The sequence below is a fragment of the Strix uralensis genome, chromosome 5 (assembly GCF_047716275.1).
Source record: "Strix uralensis isolate ZFMK-TIS-50842 chromosome 5, bStrUra1, whole genome shotgun sequence".
NCBI classification, from domain to species: domain Eukaryota; kingdom Metazoa; phylum Chordata; class Aves; order Strigiformes; family Strigidae; genus Strix; species Strix uralensis.
Genome location: NC_133976.1, coordinates 17,511,532 through 17,532,082, shown reverse-complemented (window position 1 = coordinate 17,532,082; position 20,551 = coordinate 17,511,532). Strand labels below are relative to the sequence as shown.

Here is a 20,551-nt window from a genome sequence, read left to right as displayed (position 1 = left end):
GCACGGGCGGCGCGGCCCGCAGGAGCGCGGCGGCGCAGAGTGAGGCGCCCCACCGGCCGCAGCCCGGCCCGGCCCCAGCGCCCGCGGCCGAGGAGGCGGGTCCCGCGGTGCCGGGTCCGCGGTGCCGCCCGGCGCGGCGTCCGCAGGCTCTGCGCGGAGCGGCGACGAGCAGCCCCGGCGCGCACCTGCCCTGCGCCGCGCCGGCGCCTGGAGCTCGCCTGCGGAGGAGTCCCGCGCCTAGCAGGCAAGATCCTCCGTGCTGTGCCGGCTGCCGGTGCTGCGGCCCCCGCCGCCCCCTGCTCCGTGCGGCGCGCACCGGCCTGGTCCGCAGCGGAGGTCGCTGAGCGCGCTCTTCGCCGCTGGTGCTGCGCACGGGTGGCGGCGTCGTGGCGCCCGGCGGGGCCAGGGCGTCCCGGTGCTCCGGGCCCGGCGAACGCGCGGGCACGGCGGCGGCCTCGGCGGTGCCGGGCGGCGGCCGCCAGCAGCCGCGTCGCCGGAGCGAGCTGCGCCCGGTTCACCGGGGGCTGGCGGCGAAGCACGTGGCCGGGCCCGGGCAGGGCGGCGGCGGGCTGGGGGCCGCAGCCCAGCCCCGGGCCGCGCCTCCGGGCCGCGCTGCGGCCCCGCCGGCCGCGGGTGGGCCGGGCCGGCCGCCGGCACCCCCCGCGCACACGCGGGGAGCCCAGGCCCGCAGGGAGGGGCCGGTCCTGTGCGTAGACACCGGCGCCGACACCGTGTGTGCCTGTGCGGTAGTGCCCGCGCGGGGCTGTGCCCGCTGCCCGCGCGCCCTGTGCTGCCTCTTGCGCTGCTGCCCGCCAGCCCCGATCTCGTTTTCGTAGCTTAAGCAATACAGGGAGCCTGTGCCGTGAGAAGCCCCGCCGTGCCTCAGTCCTCTCGCGTCCCACCCTCTGCGCTGGGCGGTGCAGGCCCGCCCGGCGGAGCGGCTGCCGGGCAGCGGGAGCAGGAGGAGGCAGTTTTGTGACAGATCTGTGCCCCTGGCGCGGGGGCGCCGAGCCGCGGTTCGCTGCGCGGCTCCCTCCGCTCAGCCTCCGCGCGGGTGGCCCCGGCTCCGCGGCTGTTCTCCGGCGGGTTTGGCCCCTGGCAGGGCGGTGACTGATGGCATGTTCTGCGCTCGCCAGCGTCCTCGTATCTCACGTCATCTCGTGCCCTTTGCGCGCTGCCTTTGTAACTTTTTTATTTTTTGAGATCAAGAATTTATGAATCAAAAGGTGGGGGAGTGGAGCCGTGTGGAGGCTGAGTCAGATCGTGAAAAAGGAAAGCCAAGCAGGAGTGTGCAATTGCATATCACATTTACAAACACGGTTTCATTCATCTCCGTATGTTGCTCCTGTTACTACTAATACAGCTCTGGTTTCTCAGACTGGTGCTGCCCCTGGGAACACAGTTTGATCTTCCTGGGGTTTTTCCTCTATAGCCTCCATAGTATTGGTGTTACAGTGTGTTATTTTCCCGATTATGTTTTTATTACACTGAACACATGGTAATAACAGAAAGAATTTGATAATATGAATGTACTCCCCACACCCTCCTCTTTTGTTCCTATTATTCGATGTGCAAAGGAGTGACAGATTATTTACCAGAAGCAATTTTTTCCCTCCATACTGGTAAGATTTCCTAATTATAAATACAAAAAAAGCTTTTTCCCTGCGCGTGTGCCCCTGTTTCCCTTCTCTTTCTTTCCTCATCCTGCTAATGATACCCAACTCCATCATGGTAATTTTGGAGCCACAGGAAATCTAGCTTTGACTACTGAAAGATTTCTGCGGAAGCCTCTATAGGCAAAGGGAGCCAGAGAGCAAGGTCTGCTTTAGGCGTAAAGGTGTCTGGGGTTTTCTTCCCTGGCAGGGAGGTATAACTGTGGAGTATACAGTAATTAATTTAATCCACCGTTGGGAGAGAAGGAGGAAGAATGATTGTATTGAAAAAAATAAGGAGTTTTTTTAAGTTTCAGATATAAGATCTAAGTGGCAATTTCAATGACCTTCATGATTTCTGTTTTAAACAAAAGGCAGCAACCTAGTACAAGAGCATCGTTTGTCTTCTCCTGGCCTCATCCTTTGTTCTCCTTGGGTTTAGCCTGTCACTGCCCAGGGCTTGACTCTCCCTTAATGGGGCAGCAACACCTCTCACCATGACTCTCCAAAGTACTGTTCTGGCAAGTGGTTTTTTTTCTCCAACTGCTTATTTCATATCATCTCTGCTGTGCAAGGTCTGTCTTTCTTCTTGCGACCCTCTGAGTCTTTCTTCTCTGTGTCTATGCTTCAGTATTTCTGTCTTGCCAAGCACTGTGCCAGTTACTTTACCTTTCCCCTTCTCTCTGCTTTTTTGCCTACTCATGCCTTTTCTCTTATTTTTGTCCCCTTTTGTATATCTTCTTCCTTTTTTTTTTTTTTCTCTTTTTCTGTCCTAGTTTTTATACCCTGTCTTTCTCTCTCCTGTCTGACATCTCATTTCAGTCCACTGCCTTACCCTCCTTTCCTCTTGACATCTTTTCTCCACGCTGTTCCTTTGGTCACTGTCCTCCTCCATCCTTTCTCCTGATTTATATTTACATGTGTATATATATGTGTATACATATATCTCTACTTCACTCCATTCTCTTCCATTCTCCAGCTGAAACAAAGAAATGACTCATGCTGATAGTCTGATCCTATTGCATTCCTTTCTCTTGCACCTGAAATATGCTGCTGCTGCCCAGCCTCAAACAGATGTATTGGGTAGACTGAAGAATTAAGTATGTGTGAAATGTTCCTAAATTCAGAAGTGGGCTTGAGATAGCATCTCTGCTCAGGCTGCGCTATGAACAGAGCAGTTACTGCGCTCCCACTGACAGTACCAGAGTAGGATTGTAAGCCCCCTGAACCCAAGGAACTACTGGCATTTTCTCCACTTTTCTAAATTTCTGATTTTTGGTAATGAAAAGTCTATAATTTTAGATAAGGGACACTGCCATCCATTTGAATTAGCCCTTGAATCCTGGACAGATCCAAAATAAGACCACACAAAATGCTTTTCTTTTTTGCCAATCGTTTTGTTTTATACATTTGTTAAACCACTTTTGTGCAGCTCTTGGGAGAGAAATGCTTTTCTCTTAGTCAGAGCTAAGCTCTGCCTCTGAAAAGGGGGCTCTGTGTGAAGCGAGACTGGGATCTCAGCTTGTCATCTTCCCTTTTTTTCTGGAGCCAGAGGGAGAGGAGAGAGCTGTGACTGCAGGATCATATGCACTGGGTGGGAGATGGAAGAATAGATGCATAACCCAAAAACGCTACATTAACCTCAGGGGGTGGGAGTGGAGTTGTTTAATAATATTTCCCCTTGACAATCACTGACTACAAACAGCATCATTGGGGATCAAGGGCAAATGTTATATTTTGCTATTTAAATAAGACTCCTAGTTTTAAAAAAAAATCTGATTTAATAATTAAACTTTTTTTGTGTGTGTTTCAAAAAGCATACTACTAACTGGCTGGAATGAAAACAGCTCCATCCCACGGATTCCACCCCCTCTTTCTGGCAGCTTACCTGACTCATAAAGAGAGTGGGGGATTTTATGTGCCACCTACATCAACTCAACATTTTCCTTTGCGGTGAGAGTTAATCACCACCCTTGTCATATTATTTCACCGACCCTCTTGAAGATACGATCTATCAGCAGGGATTGTTTAGCTTTCAAACCAGCCTTAAAACTTCTTATGGAGTAGAGTTATTTTTTTAATCGGTGAAAGTACACAGGCTGTCCACTGCAATAAGGTTTTCTGTGTTATTTGTTAAAAACTTGCATTTACCCCAGGATCAGGGAAGAGAGGGTTTGTTTGCAGAGGACTCATCTCTGACATGAGATGTGCCACCTGGAGAGTTGAGACAGGTAATCATTGCAGGAGGTGTGTGCTGAGAAAGAAACTGGGAGGGGGGGGTTATAGTCATGATGATCAAGGATTTAAGGGGGCAGAGTTTTTTCAGCAGAGGCCACTTTTATATTAGACCAACAGTCAGGAAAAGTGGACATGCTTTTGGGCACATAAAATCTCTCCTTATAACCTGTTTGTGTAACCTGTGTGACCCTGCCTCTTGTGAGGAGAGATTATATGTAGTAGACTGATAATTGTCAAGCAGAAAATACTACACGAAAGAAGACAGGAAGATAGGAATGAGAACAAAACACAAAGGTGGCAGTACAATAAATACAGTGTGCACAGGAGGCAATGAAAAAAAGTATAGGAGGATCTGAAAGTGCACCTCCAGGAAGGTTATTGGGAGTTACGGAAAGGACATGAGTTACCCTGGAAAGTGAGAGGAAGGTTGAGCAGAAAAGCATGTGATATTTTTGCAGAAGAAATTCTTGACATGAGGTACAGAGAGGGCAGAGGAAAGAACATCTGAGACCACTCTGGAGCTCAGCACTTAAATTTTAATGTGAAGGAGGGCCAGGGAAAGCATTTGGTAAGACACTCCTCATCTCTGTCACAAGGGCAGACAGAATTAAGGAATGGGAAGGAAAGTAGAAACCCAAAAGAACTGAAGTGAACCGTTGACAAATGTGGATGATGGAAAGGTAGGGAAGCTGCTGCCATGTTGACAGAAAGTCCCCTTTGGGTCCTCTGTGGGACCTGCAAAATGATTGAGTAACAAGTGGGGTGCTACAAGACAGGAGGCAGGGAGCATCCCATCAGAAATGAACTGTCTAACCATACCCAATATAAATATGGGTTATTTCCATTTTGATGTCTATAAGCCTTAAAATGCATTGCAGATACAGCAGCTCTGCCCTGAAGATACGGGTGCTGTAGTTGTCTCGTCATTCCTGTCACACCTTCCTCTTTCTCCCATGCCAGAATTAATCCCATATTCTCTCCTCTCCTGCACTGTGGGTCCTCAGCCCAGCTCTGATCATCCTTACTATTGTTTGTGCCTGTCAGATAACTGGGGCACAACTCAAGATAAGGACACGGTCTCCCACAAAGATGTGCTTCTTGAACAGAGGCACTAATGAGCTCTGCGGAGGGTGCGTGCTGAGAGGCACCAGCACGGAGGAAGAAGAGAAAAGGGTGAGCACTTCATCTGAGGAAGAAACAGGTTGGGAGACCATAGCAGTGGGGAAACTAAAGGTGTGGAAGCCTCAGGAGGAAAGTGAGTGTGGGAGGATAGAGCCACAGATGGTTAAAAATAACAGTATGGTACAGATAATGTGGCACTCCACTGGCGTTTTAAACCTGCTGCCTTTGAAAACCATTCTGTGTTTTGAAAAGCGAGCCTTACATTTAATTGTTCTAATTGCTACTGACCAGCCAGGACCGCTGGCATTTTGGGGCTGGCCTTTTGTCCAGCAACCTCCATTTTCTTCCCTGCTGCTCTAGTGGTTGCAACCAAGTCTTCAGCAGAGAACTCTGCACCCTGCCTGATGTAATATTAATGTATCTCTAATAAAGCTTTGATTTCTCTGGAAGGGAGATGGCCTTTTTTAGCTTGTATCAGTATAGTGACTAGCACACTAAGTCCATGTGATAATGATGTTAACACAAATTAGAGATGAATTAAAATGTCATTCGCAGACAATTTGTACAATGTGGAATTTGGGCATGGGCTAACCTGGCCTGAAGGAGAACTGCGAGCTTTTCAACCCCATGGCTGTTGTAGTGTGTTAGTTTCTGTACAAATATCACATGTTGGATGGGACCAAGTGGCAGCAAACCTGCTGGGGCTTTAAACCTCCTGGCACTTGTAATGGATGTGAGAGAAAGAAGGAAGGAAGGAACAATAAAGAAAAGAATAAATGAAAGAGAAGTGCAAAGTGAGGGACCTCCGTGCATTTTGGTAAGAATTCTTCAGTAGCACAGTAACATAGAACAGAAAGACATTGCTTAATGTAGAGCAGTTACTTGCTATTGCCAGAGCCATATCATAGAATTTTATTTTTTTTTTTGAAAAAAACCAGGTTTTGTCTTTGAACTGTGGAAGGTATGGGTTTATTCATCTTTCTCCCCTCCTCTGTTGCCCTCATCCTTCCACTTCCAAGTAAGGATGTAAGTGAGGTTCCTTTCTCTCATCTCTAGCATGAGTTTATCCGTGAACATTCAAAAATGGTTTATTGTCAGTTCTTGTGCCGGAGTATGCTTTTACCTTCAACAACATTTATGTCCTTAGTGTTCACCCCTATCTATTTCTGGAGAGTAGCCAGAGCTCCCCTCTTCGTTGGAGCTTTGCTGTACTGTCCCAGCCATGCTTTTCTTCTCTCCTTCCATCTAACAGGCTCTCCATTTTCCTGCTTTGTACAGAAGATGACCTCTAACGCTCAGAGGACTCTCTGCCTGTGGTAATGTGATCCAGTGGCTGCAGCAGCGAAAGGTGTCAGCAGTCCTGGATCGTATTCCCGATCCGGTTATTGGAAGGCGTGAGATCTGGGGAAGGACATTTATCTTTGTTTCCCCGCAGGCTCCAGTAATAGTCACACATCTCCATTTACAGTAAAATTGCTATTACCATGCCAAATTAATTATTAATACACACATTACAATATTTTCAGTATCCCATAGCAATGAAATCTGTGCCACTCGCTGCCCTTTAACTTGTGGCATGGCATGCAGTCCTTTTGGATGTACCTGTGTGGTACCCACGGCTCCTCCATTTACACTCCATGTTCCCAGGCACCCATGCTTTAGAGCCATGATAAAGCTGCTTCCACGTATTCCTGACTTTTTCATTAATTGCATGCTTTCCACTAATTTTTTTTAATCATTTTCAGGACTTGCTGAAATGTGAGTAATGTAACTGGGAAAGGACGATTGAAGGTAGAGACTCTCATTTAGAAGGAATGTCGGTCATGATTGGTTACAGTTGCACATGTCATACCCTCACCTGGCTCTTTCTCCCCACATAGGGACAGGATTGGTGATGCTGCCCAGGTGTGTTGAGCATACCTGCTCAACAGACCCACGTACATTTTGTGAAGGTTGTTGACAAGTTTTGCTAGGCTTATTTCACTCGTGCCACTGAGGGTATGTGGTAATACTTACGTTGTGAAGTACCCATCACATCACTCTTAAAAGCCTTAATGACCTTGGTCTGATCTTCAGTCTAATTTGGGAACATAGCTTTCCACTGTGGCATGGTTTTACATCCATATGTATTATTCCCAGTCAGTGTGGTATGGCCAGAGTTAAAATTTTGGGGTATGATCCCTGCTTTTGTTTCTTTTTGCTACACAAATTGTCTGTAGCACTGGAAAAGGTCACAGAAACCTACTGAAACGTGGGGATGGCGCGTGCGGGAGGAAGAGGTGCCACGTGTGTCTGCATTGGTTCCCACGTAACTTCTGCCTTAACTCAGAAGCAGCTCTCATCTCCTGGGTCGGCCTCTTCTCCTTCTCCCACCCTCTCCCCTTATGGCCTGCAGGTGTTGGGCTGTAGCTTCTCTCACATTTTTGGCCATGGCTGAATTAGCACATTTTTATGGGATGTCTTTTTCAGCAGTGATGAAAATAGTCTAGAATTTTGATAATTCTGTTACTCTGTAAAATCCATAAAAATACTTTGCTTAAATGTCATAGGAGTTCTTTAGGCTTATTATCATTACTAGTTTAGAGACCATGGCTCTATTGTAGAGGGAGTTATTTAGATATAGCAGACTCAGTGAGTTTATGGTCTTCTGCTTTTCCAGTGAAATTGAAATGAGATCAAAGATGAGATGATTTTCATTTTTGATATGGCACAGAGCAATTTATTTTGAATCTGCACTTCTTACTTTCAATAGCATAGGGCGCCATGGAATAAGTAAAGCACCTTTTTGACGTGTGCAGGTCATTAGTATTACAGACTCCAGTCACCTATGGTTTTTGTTCTCACATCCATCTCCAATAGCCTGTACTCTGCAAATCACCAAGAAGATATGTAAAGCTTGTGATGCTGCCGAGTAGCTTAGCTGCTGTGATGTCTTGCTTCTCTTGCCCAGCAGGATTGGTGCAGGTCAATTGGAGATCATCTGCCTGTACGTGGTCAGCAAGGCTCTGACCTCTCCCTGCCTTCAGAGCAACTTTGCTGAGTTAGTCTAAGGACAAGAACTAAACCCTGCACTGAGACACAGAGCTGCTGCTGACAGGTTGACCCCCAGTGGGTCCAGTTGAGTTGTAGTGCGATATGAAGGCCACAGAAGACTGTTGCTTGAGGAGAGGATTCATGGCAGAAGCAGCAAATCCTGAGGACTGTGAAACTTAGGAGAGGACGCTTGTGCTGAAATTTGTTGTGTTAAGATTTTGACTTACTGATAAAACCCCACGAAGGGAGTGAGCCTGGTTGTGTTCTCTGTTGGACTGTGTTAGTACTGAGGGCTTTCTGAGGATGGCTGCAATAATACAAGTTTCTCTTAAACCCTGGGACTTTGTGGGAAAGCTGACTGAAGTGTAGTTGTAGCAGATGCTGGTACTGGGTGTACTCCTGTAAACATTTTAACGGGTATCGATCTATGGAAAACATCATTTCTCCTTTTTGCATTTATTAGATGCAGCCGGTCAAGTGTGTAGATCCGAAATATTCCAAAGCAGGTACATAAGGAGTGCCCTTATAAAGAGCAGATAAAAGTCATGCTAAAGCTTTTTCAAGTACTCATTTATTCACGGTAGCAAAACCTTGATAAAATGCAGAGTCTGATTTTTATAAAGTACTGAGCCTCCTGGATTCCAGTGGAAATCAATGTCGGCTGTTGATGCTAAGCATCTCTAAACATCGTATTTGTTGTTTCAGACCCAGGTTAAACCCCTATTGACTTCAGGCACTCATTTAATCAGAGCAAGGACAGGAGCCTTCTGACAGTCATTCTCACAGCACCATGTCTCTCCGTTGCTCTGCTTGACTCATGGATAAGATTTTCTTTTCTTTAAAAATTCAATATATGTTCTCTGCAGAGAGCTCTGATCTAGGGTCCTGCTTCTTACTAAGCATCTCTGACTGATACCCCCACAACCCAGAGAAGTACTTGCAGCTTGGGCAGAAGTAACACAAGAAATTACAGCTGTTGCTGGTGATTAAAAGTGTGTTTTCTAAAATCATAAATGGAAATGCTAGGAAAGAAAAGATTACTGTAGGGAGTATCCTGTACTGAACTCACAGGCAATGCGTTAACACAAGCAATGGTAAGGATCAAAGAGCTAGGACGCCAGTGTATATCTTAGGGCTCTGTTCTGCTTGTATTTCTTCTAAAGAAATCTAAAGATCACTTTGAACATAGTGTATCTGTGTCAGGGAGTGAGTTTGTAGCATTTCTTTCTATGTTAAGGAGGAGGGGATATCTTCAATTTTAACATTTTCACAGTCCAATATGCAAGCGTGAATCTCTTCACTAGCAGAACTGCATGTGTGTATCCATGGTTAGAAGTTAGCCATTTAAACAATAACTTTACAGAAGCAGTCATATAAAATACAGCAGAGCATGTGGGATTGAGGATGGGGCATTGTTACTGATACTGGATTACCTGGGAGGAGACCTGGGATCCCAAAACTGATCTCTGTGCCCCTCCACCATTAGAAGAAATGAGACATTTCAGACTAGTTTACCTTATTCTAGGAAATTCTCCTCCTCATTACTTCAAAGCAAATCTTACCTCATCATCACATGCTAGACAACATACCAAGAGAAGAATTCTTTCCAGTCCAAAATATGACTATCAGTTTTTGCACATGAGGCAGCATCACCGATGTCTCATGGTGATTCATCACGCTTCTCATCTGCTTTACTACAGAAGGCAGAGCTTGCTACCAAATAACCATAAAATATCTGCTTGTTTTCTCAGCTATTACTATTTAATAGCATGTGTTGGATGAGCAAATTCTTGTTTAATAAATTCCAGGTAGATCACCGTACATTATAAAAGGGAGGGGATTTGCAGTTTGCGGAAATAATGCTGTTCCAACAACAGTCATTTGATGACATCTGGTAATTTGTAAACTGTATTTACCAGATCTGCTGTCTGTGCTGTTACAAGCATTTCAGAGCAAATGAAGCCATTAGAAAGCCTTTTCCTTTTGGTGGAAACATTCCCTAATTTCTTGCCCTTCTTTGTGTTTCAGAGTAAAACAAAAGGCATCAGCATATTTCACTTTACATTTCTTTACATATCGGATTAAAGCCAAGTTTTCTTTAGTTTATACAGCAAGAGAAAGTAAGGTAAGGGACAGTAATTGGACAGAACTACCAGGACATTCCTATTTAAGGGGCAGAATAAACAGCAAGTGCCCGTTGGCTCTCGTTTATTCTAGCAATGATTAAAATAGATCATCAGAAGATTAGCAAACATCAGATGTCCAGAAGGTGAGAGCTTGAGGTTTTCCTACAAGTGTTTAATTTTTCACCAAAACCCCCTAAAAACAATGTGCTGACCCTAGAAATGTAACTTTTATGGTTGATTAGGAAATTAGAGCAAAGGAGCAGTGAGGTGGGCATGGGAATTTACAGTGGCTGCTGCAGAGCTCATCGCAGCAAGGACAGCTTTTAGTAGGAAAAGGAAGGAAAAAATCCAAGTGCTGTTTCCACCCCTGCATGAGGAGAGGTCCAAAAGGCTAGCTAACAGCCCACCCGTGGTCACCCGTGCACACCACTTGGCACTGCTCCTACAGAGTCAGCAGCAAGGCCAAAAATGAACACAAATGCTGCAGGAGCTTCCCTGCCTGTCTCTGCATCACTATATCGGGCCTGGGGAAAACAGAGACAGCATCAGGCTTCGTGTGGGATTTCTCAGCGGGGCTCCTCTCCCATCTCAGATCTGAGAGACTGCAGTGATTTGTATCTTTGAATATGTTTTCAGTTCATTTTCCTTTAATAATGATGAAGAAAGGGGTGTCAACATAAAGGAAGATGTATCTGTCGCTCCACACCACTCAGGTTTCTAGCAGCAGGCACGCTGCTGCTTGGAGCTGGCTAGAAAAAATACTGTGGTTGATTTTGTGGTTGGTTTTCTGAGGAAGGAAAAAAATGCCAACACTGATAACTGATTCTCAGAGCATACAAAACCATAAAGAAAAAAATGTGACCAAAGATTTTCCTCAAAAACCTGAAACCTTTCAAATGTTACCATGATGCCTTAGAGTGCCTCTTCCTGCATGGCCATACTCTGTGTCCCCAGGACCTTAGTGACTTGGACCTGGAGATGAGCACCATCTCCCCTCCTTAGGGGTCCTTGTGGGAGTCTCTGGCTGCAGTATCCCGTGGGAAATGTCTGTCGGGGGAACACAGCTCATAAAGCATGTTCTAGGGGAGAGGTACCCAGCTTCAGTCTCCAAGAGTCACAGAATGGCTGAGGCTGAAGGTGCCTCTGGAGAACATCTAGTCCAGCCCGTGCTCAGAGCTACGTCCAGTTGGGTTTTGAGTATCTCCAAGGATAGAGACCCTGCATCCTCTGAGCAACCTGTGCTAGTGCTTGGTCACCCTCACAGTAGAGAAGTCAGTGGTGATGGCAACACTTCCAAACACAAAAGCTAATAATTATCAACCTCTGTTTTCTTCTTCTTCTTCTTCTTTTTTCTTTTTTTTTTTTTTTTTAAGGAAAAGAAAGAAAGGCAACTATTTTCATAAAAAGAAACCATTTTTTTTTAAGGTCACCTAGTTTTCCCTCAACAAACTCTCCACATGGACACTTTGGGAATAATCCCACTACTTCTGTCTTCATACCAGAGCACCACCTGCCTGTGGATTGCATTGCACTGTTGACGTAAGGGTTGGTGATACTGTTGACAATTATTAACATTATTTATTTAGCACCTGGCAAAGGCAGTCAGGCTCTTTGCACTAGGCACTGCCCAAAGAAACTGAAAGGAAGACAACCTGTTCCCAGATAAAAGTGTTATTTACCTCTTAAACAGTAGGCTGCAAAGAAATGGGTGGAGGCAAGTAAGGACACTTTAGGGCACCAGGATTAACTTTTGTGCTAATTTTTTGTGCTTTTTAGCATCGTTGCTTCCCTCATCATGGCCATACATGGGAGAAGAGCAAGATCCTGGCTGTGCTACCCCAGGGCACTAGCCAGTCAGATGGACGGAGATGTCCTGTAGGTGTGACCTTTTCTGGAGACATATGAAATCACTCTGGTGCCTGTTGCGCACTATATTAATTTTTTAAAAGCTGCACTCCAAGTGCACTTAACAATTAATACATATTTTAGAAGGGCACACTTTTTTAAAAGCCTAAGAAATAGTCATTTACATTTTTCAGTGGTGATGTTTTTCAGTCAGGAAATTATCTCAAGAGGAAAAGAAGCAAATGCACAGTTATTTCTTCTCTTGGAAAAATGCCTTTCCATTGAAAACACATATTTTCAAGTCTGCAAACAAGAGCAGTAGGGGATTTCTTTTCCTGATACTGCTTCCCAAGTAGAGAAAGAAATGAAAAAAAATCATGGTTTCATCAGAGGAAGAAAATGTGTTTAAGGGGGCAGATGTCAGAGTTTTGAAGGGTGTCGAGGACTTTTGGGGCAGTCTAGCACTTGCCCTTCCAAATGACTCCACTGAGAAGAACGCCTGGGAAAATTAAGAAAGGAAATGAGGTGGCAGAGTCAAGCACATAGCACGTGAAAATCATCTCTGTGGAGATTCTGAAGAAAATGTAAGAAATTAATCTAGGAGGACATGCCTGGGTACCCCATCCTCAAAGCAAAGTGTGGAGGTCTGGAGGCTTCTTCCAGCTGCACATTTTTGGCATTTCTTGTGACACTGTTTATTCATATGCTCAAACTGAGCATTTTGCTATGCCAAGTCTGAGAGTCCACTTCGTCAGAACCATCCTGCGTGTCTCTGGGCATGGTCTTTGTCCATGGTTTTCCACCTACCTCAGCTCACTTGGCTGTGAAGCTTTGCCAGGGGGTGAGTTCACCTGAAGGAGGACTACTCTCATAATGTTCCCATTTCCTTACTGTTTCTGTGAAACTGCTTTTCCTTTAACTTCAAAGAGTCGGCAAAATATGTTCATTTATGATTGCCAGGTGGTATAACCACATATGTTACAACTACAGGTTTCCTGAAACTAGGAAAATATATTAATGTTCATAAACTGAAGTCAACTAGAAGAAAGCATCAACAGCTTTCAATACATTTCTTTGGGTTTTTCTTTTTTTTTTCTTCCTGTCCTCCGTACCTGATGTTAGGTTGCTAGTTACTCCAGGGATTTGAGAGGTATTTATATGTATTACTTACGCAGTTTTGGTGGGGTTTTTTTTTTCGTATTTGTATGCTTTAGTTGTGAGCAGTTTGAGGTTCTGGTGCAGTGAGAAGTTGGTGGTGTGTTTGCCGCCTGTTATATGAAGCTTTCCTCTACGCCAGCCTTTTCCCACCTAGTTAGACAATATCCCATTTTGGAGTGACAAAGTACTTCTTTTTGCAAGATGAAGCAAAGGAAACTTGAACAGGTTTCTCAGGCCTCACAAAGGCAAAACTCCCATTAATGGCAAGGAAGAAACTGCTTTGCTTGAGCAAAAACTCAGTGCTAAGGACACCGGTGCCGGCTTTTGCTTCTAGCCAGGTGGGCTTTTTGGAGGGCTGTGGTGGAGATGTTGCCTCCCAGCTCCCTAGAATGCCGAGCAGTGCCAGCCTGCCCTTGCAGCTGGGAGTATCCCGACTTGAAATGCTCAGCATTGCCCTTTGCTCAACACCTGCCAAACCACACAGCTGCCAGAGCCCAGTGTTGGCACCTGGTTTGGTAAAGCAGCCAGCAGCTGCTGGTGCTTGCTGCAGGCAGAAGGCAGCATCTCAGCGTTCTGAGGATATGGAGCTGTGGAGGTTTCTTGCATGGTTTGGAAGCAGGAGCTTGTATCCATCAAGATGTGGCATGTAAATCCAGCCTCAACATCGAAGACATGTGCTCCCACAGGGAATAACAGAGAACTTCTTACAGACTCGGTTGCAACACAGATGCTGTTTCTGGCTTTGACTGCAGATGCAGTCAACAGTGGAGAAATCAGGCCAGTATGGAGGGCAACATCTCGTTCCTTCCCAAGGAGGAGAGGCAGGGCTAAGCATGCAGCCATTGCTTTGACACAGGCAGAGGTCCCTCTCTGATGCTCTGTGTTTGCAGACCATATGTTACATCCCAGCTTTCTCTCTCCTGTTTACTTCTATCCATTTTCCCATGTGCCATCAGCTCTGAAGCTCTTTTTTCTCTTCTACTCTCTCTTGACCAGCAGACTGTAATTCCTAGGTCATCTTCAGAGGAGACGCAGAGTAGTAAAATCCCAAGCCTTGGGGTGATGCTGGAAGCTGATCTTCCAGCAAAGCCCAGAGAAGCCTTGCTTTTCGAGGAAGCACTCTAAGTGCCCTCTGAAACACAAAACCATTTAGCAGGTTATTTGACAGAGTTATTCCCTTGGCCCGCATAGTAAAACACATGTAAATTTGTAGTCTAGGGGAGGCACCCAGTTTTATGATGAGTTTACATACTGTGTTTGTTACTGCACTTCTGGATGTCAGATGCCGATCAGGGCTCTGCAGGTTGTGGCCTAATGAAGAAAAACTCAGAGAGAGGATCAGACATCTTTGATGTAAACCGGCCCACAGAGGCTCGCTCTTTCAAAAGCAGAAAGCACCAAATAGCAGGAAACAATTTCAGTCCATGTAGCTTCTCTCCATCAACACATAGCCCAAAAGCACTTTGATTTTCTCCTATCCACATTCTTGTTTCTCTGCAAGGTGATTCCTGCCACCTCCTCTGAGCTTTTTTACTGTCTGGTGTATTTGCTAGCTAACATGAATACTTAGAGATTCTCATAGCTCAGCTAGCTAGCTTAAAACTATATGATTTTTATATTCCAGTGGAATACATGGTGTAAAACAATAGCCACAGAAATGCAAGCACTCTCAAAATAAACTTCTACCTACAGGCAAAGAAAAAAGGGTCTACTGGAGATTGTAATAACGATATAAAATTATTTTGATCAATGATATTTTGCAACAGTCTCCAGCCCATTCCAGCAAGATTTAATTTGCATGCTGCAGTTAGTGTTTTCTTTGGAACTGAAATGTTCTTCTCAGAAATATGTTGACCCTCCAGCCCATATTTACTAAGTAGATGCCAACTAGGCCTAGGTTCGGTGATGTTTACAAGGCTGGTGTTACAGGGATTTAAACAGAAAAGGACAAAAAACAATACACAAACCAGAGCAGTTCTTGCTGGCAGTTCAAAAATGCTTGCACGGGGTCATGGGTGTTTGTCTCAGATTCAGAGATTGTTGCCGACTCAGACTCCCTCATCTTTCAGTAAAACTATACTGTAGAAGAACAAAAATTAATTATTTTCTTTTTGTGCTCTTTCCAAGCAGCTCCAAGACCCAGAGAAAGAGCTTTCAGGATGCCAGAGCCAGCAAAGTCCACCTCTGCCCCCAAAAAGGGCTCCAAGAAAGCCGTGACAAAGACCCAGAAGAAGGGCGATAAGAAGCGGCACAAGAGCAGGAAAGAGAGCTACTCCATCTACGTCTACAAGGTGCTGAAGCAGGTCCACCCCGACACCGGCATCTCCTCCAAGGCCATGGGCATCATGAACTCCTTTGTCAATGACATCTTTGAGCGCATCGCTGGAGAAGCCTCCCGTCTGGCCCATTACAACAAGCGCTCCACCATCACCTCCCGGGAGATTCAGACGGCCGTGCGCCTGCTGCTCCCGGGAGAGCTGGCCAAGCACGCCGTCTCAGAGGGCACCAAGGCTGTCACCAAGTACACGAGCTCCAAGTAGCTGGACGTCACCTCTCCAATGGGATCATCGAGCATTGGACCCTCCACGCAAGCACAGGTAGGCAGCCACGGTCTGGATAAACATCACAGCTATTATCCACAGCAATTTACAGCCTCGGGATGGGCATGAGAAGCTGCCTGGTGGAAGAGGAGATGGTGATCTGGATGTCGTCTGACTTTCATAGTCTGTTCAGGATGTGCAGCGGGTGCAGCAAGGCTGGTGGAGGAGGCCCCTGCTTTCACATCTCATCCGAAGGACTGACCGACTGTAGAATATCCAAACTCTCCTCTGTGCTTGGCAAACATGCATGTTTGGCACTGGTGGGGGAGACTGGCAACAGCAACACAAAGACACTGTCTCTGAAGTCTTCCTGTTTGGCTGCTTTCTCACAGTCATCCAAGATGGGCACCAAGAAGTCAGCACTGGTATCCTCTCCCTCATAGGCCAGATTTGTCCTGGGGTACAGCAGCACAGTGCTGGCAGAAGTGACATTGACAGCTACCGTGCACGGGCTGTAGAACAAAAACCATATTGATTCAACAGCTATCTGTGCTTGACAGCCTGTGTTAAAGAGCAAGCCTGGCAGGCAGGCAGATGCCTGGGATACCAAGCGCAGTTCCTCCTCATTGCTCTGCATGGATGAGCCATCGAGCAGACTGAGGGTGCTGGCGCTGGAGCTGCCCGCTGACTCCCCTCTCATGCCAAGGCAGACGGATGGACAAGGGGGGATGTTGGGGCTGGGTCGCTACCTTCCCCAGCTGCTGCTTTGCCTGCTTTAGGACTTGCTTTGTTGTGCAAGACGTTGCTAATTGTGCTGCTTTTCAAAGACTTTTCCAGCCTCGACGCTGCCTGGGCTTTCCCTTCCACCATAAGAGTGGGCAAGATGGGGTGGTGCCCATAGGGGTTCCCTCTCCTGCAAGCGCTAGGGTGGTGCAGGACAAACAGCACAGAGGTGTTGGGAGGGGACTGAGGATTTGGGAAGGCACCTGGAGTGGGAGCAGAGGTGGTTAATGCAGTCCGGGAAACAGGCAGGCTCCCCACAGAGATCACTTCGGGTAGCTCACCTGGCCCTGCCTTCCCTGCTTTATTCACTGGCTAGAAAGCAAAAGCAAAAGCCGGAGCTAGGTGGATATAGAGACACTCGCCTGCATCCCAGTGATGTTTTAAAGATTAAATATATTTAAACTATTTCAGATACTCCCCATGTCTTCTCAAGGTCCACACTAAGGTGAGCAATAACAAAATCCTAATAAAAGCCATAGAAATTAGTGGAGTCTTGGTTACGGGTTTATCTTCCCGAACTGCTGGATAGCAGAAGAGCATGTGTAGAACTGGTGTGAAATTGAAGCTTCCTACTCAAAACACAAAATTAGCCAACATTTAAAAAAAATATCAAAATCTCTGGTAGGCAGTAGTGCTCAGATAAAAAATATTCATGTGTAAAATAACAACTGCTTTCTGCAGCTTATTCTGTAAATAGAAAGGGCAGCAAAGACACAGGATCCAGAACTAAGTGCAGGTTCTCCCCAAACTCCAAGACCTTGCTTTTAATTGAAAGGTAAATTCATACCCCAAAATAGCAACCTTGCAGTACATCTCTCACTTTCCCCTACGTTCATCTCTATCCTGTTTCTTTACACTTTGAGAATGATGGGGACCCTTGACAAATTTATGTTGCTTTTGGAGCTGTAGGACTTGTCTTGGTTGTGTAAGTAAGTGTTGCAGTCATTTTCCAGTTGGTCTGAGGGAAGGACTGCATAGACCTGCTCAACCAAGAGCACCTCAGAAACCCGACAGCAGCTCCGGGTCTCATGTGGTCTCTGAGCAAGAGTGAAGGTCAAGTTGCTTATGGGCTGCTCCCATCCCCTGCTTTGAGTTTAAACACCTCACACCCAAAAAGGGGCTTTCCTCCCACACTTTGCTCAGTGATAGCACACAGCCAAGTTTCATACCCTAATGCCAGCAGGAATCCCTAGTGGTATCTTTCAGAAGGAGCACAGACTAGCACTTCCTTTTGTTTTCCAATCGAATAGTCAAAATCAGATACTAAAGATGAAAATGTACCTGCAGTGGGCCTAGAGCCACCATCCTTGGTCTCTTTCCCACTAGAAATCAGACAGTGAATGATGCAGAAGGGAATATAAGGAATGAAGGGCTGGCTGGCAGCACGGGAACATTTTCCTCCTGTCCCTATGAGCCGCAGATTGGAAGTCTTCCTGAAGGGAGGAATTCAGAGTGGAGTAGATCTGCTCCAGTCCAAGTGGTGTGTGTGAGCCAGGCCACACATCTCCCAGGAGTACCCGGCACAGCCTCTGAATCCTCAGTTTTTCGAGCAGAGCAGAGTCCTGCTCCAGTCTCATCAGGCTGCAAGAAGTCACAAAAATAAAATGAGGCATTGTCCCTCCAGGGTCTCCTGGACAGCTCAGGCAGATGGGGACAAGGCTGGGCGCTCAGACAAGGGCTGCTGGCCCTGTACACATATTCGCAGAGTACTGATCTCATTTATTTTCTGCCACTGTTGCCACTCTCAATTTTTGGAGATTGTTTCAGAAAGAGGAGAAATGGCAATTTAAAGCTATAAAGATATTTGAAGGCTTAAAGAGGATTTTTATATTGTCTAAAGCTGAGTGACTGAGAGTGGTCATGTCCATCAGTTTATAGTTTAGACTGTCATTTCACACATCGTTTGCTCGTCATCTCCCTTTGTATTGTTTCTTTACTTGCCCGTGATAATGTGAAGCACAGGATTGAGGAACTGACCCAGATTAAAATGAACCTTCTCTTTTCTTGCAAGTTTTGTTTTAACCCAGTTCTGGTGGCTGATCTGTCACTATTGTAGAGACACTTGTGCCAGCGAAGGAAAGGGCTGATCCAGGAAGGGCAAGGCTCGCATAAGCTAGGACTGACGCAGAAAGCAGTTGGGAAATTAATGGCCTTAGGGTCAAGGAAAAATGAAGAAAGGAAATCTCTGTCTCCTGCAGTGGTCCAGTTAGCAGCAAAGATGTGTCTTATAAATACAGTGCTATGGGTGTTACCCTTGCAGTGTCCCGTAAGCAGTTTCTAAGAGTCCTGATGCTGGAAATCAGACACATCCCATTTCTGCAGATCCCAGAGGACACAAGTGTTACACAAGGGAAAGGGAGCAGATTGGAAAGGGAACTCTGCTCCCATGCAGCCACTCAGCTGAGGTGGTACAGCAAGTAAACAGCATGCAAGTCAGCCTGTCCTTCCTACAGCTGCCTGCTGCTATACTGCCCTTCCCACAGCTGCCTGCCACTGTACAGGAGCACACTCACAGCAGTTTAATGGGAATTATTTTGACTGTGATGAGTTTGGACTGAGCCTTAGTAGTAGAGGCAATAGAAAATGGTCTAAAAGTTCAAGCAATGATTGTCCACTCAGTAATCTGAGGTGTGACATATTCCCTGGTAAGGGGATTTGCTGCAGAAGAGGAGTTCTGCACTTCAGGATCTGTGCTTTTGAAAAATATGTATTTCCAGCTCTGGAATTGGTAAAATGTTTTAAAACTGAAGATAATACACCAAGCCCCACTGTCCTTACCTGATTCCTACTGCAATCCCAGAAGAATCTCTGGGTCATTCCTGTGTTTTGTCAATTAAAAAAAAAAAATCAACTGCAGATTGAAAATTGGAAAAGGAAGCTGAAAAAGAGTAATACAGCCTTGATGTTAACCTCAAAGTAACCCCATGGACACTACTGCACTGAGTTACTTGTTTTCATGTACAATTTAAGAGAGAAAATTAGCTGCTATAGATCTACTCCTGATTTTCCACCCTGTTTCCCTAGAAGGGCTTGAAGTCCATCCGCCCTTCACAGCAGAGCTCAACCTACAGAACTGAGTGGCCACGTGCACAGAGGTTTGCCCCTGCTCAGGACAGGTCTTTTAGTCAAGCTCAGGGAAAATAAGTAAAAACAAGTGTGGAGGATGAGTGCCTGTCCTGGAATGCTGCTGCATGTCCTAGGAAGGCATGCCTGAGCTGAGACCCCTGAAGAGCCCTGCCCAGAGGAGCCACGTGGCTGTATGCCCTTCTGCCCTGGTGACAGGCAGCCATGAGGAGGTAGCCCCAAGTCCTGGCCACCCCTGAAGTCAAGCTTGGCATGGCCTCTGCACAGCCCTGAGCATTTGTCCCATCATAGCATTTCCTGGTGGTTTACATCCAGACCAAATTGTTTACAAGGAAAGGAGGAATGTGAACTAAATCATAAAAATCACTTGCTGCCAGAATTTCAAGAGTTCCCTGGGACCAGCACCCAGGGAGCACTCTCTCATGCTTACTCTCCATGCATGGTATCTTGTGGGTTTATGTACACAGAGTTTTTCTGACAGTAAGTGTTACATCAGGTATGATCTATGTTATATTACTGCTGGTTTATGACCTATCTTACTGTTAATTACCTGTTTTCTGTTAAATGTATAAATAAAATGTAAATGCCAACCCGTTGAAAGTCAGATGAGACACAGCTGTCAGGATGTCTTTGCTTCTTCTGTATCACCAGGGCTCCCCCAAGCCCTACATTTCTCTCTCCATCATATTTCCTCCAGACCCAGAGTGTCAGCAGCCACCCTTCCAGCAGAGATGAAGCCTGTCTGGTCCTGGCAGAGGGTCAGTCAAAAAACAGAGCAGCCCTGCACCAAGGGGATGTCACACACTGCCACTGTGAGTCCTCATGGCATGTCAGTCACCCCAAAGATGGGTGCAACATGAGCATGTGTGTGTTTTCAAGCCCTTCCAGCGAGCTTGTCCCTAGCAGAGCCAAGCCTGCAACCTGTCCTTGTCACACTCCTGCTTGGGGTGTGCTCTGCCTGGCACCTATC

General features: G+C 46.3%; 2 protein-coding genes across 2 annotated transcripts in view; one reads left to right on the top strand and one right to left on the bottom strand.

The window, feature by feature from the left end:
- Positions 1 to 215, bottom strand: part of GRAMD4 (GRAM domain containing 4) — an 83,706-nt gene extending 83,491 nt beyond the window's left edge. Inside the window, exon 1 of the mRNA XM_074870047.1 lies at positions 186 to 215. The gene's annotated coding sequence lies outside the window, so the exon portion shown is untranslated. The remainder of the gene's footprint in view (positions 1 to 185) is intronic.
- On the top strand, positions 78 to 20,185 carry LOC141944062 (histone H2B 5-like). The gene is made up of 2 exons (XM_074870052.1): positions 78 to 244; positions 15,305 to 20,185. Exon 2 carries the CDS (start codon positions 15,334 to 15,336, stop codon positions 15,712 to 15,714), a length of 381 nt encoding a protein of 126 aa, XP_074726153.1. The 5' UTR covers positions 78 to 244; positions 15,305 to 15,333; the 3' UTR covers positions 15,715 to 20,185.
- Positions 20,186 to 20,551: the final 366 nt, after the last annotated feature.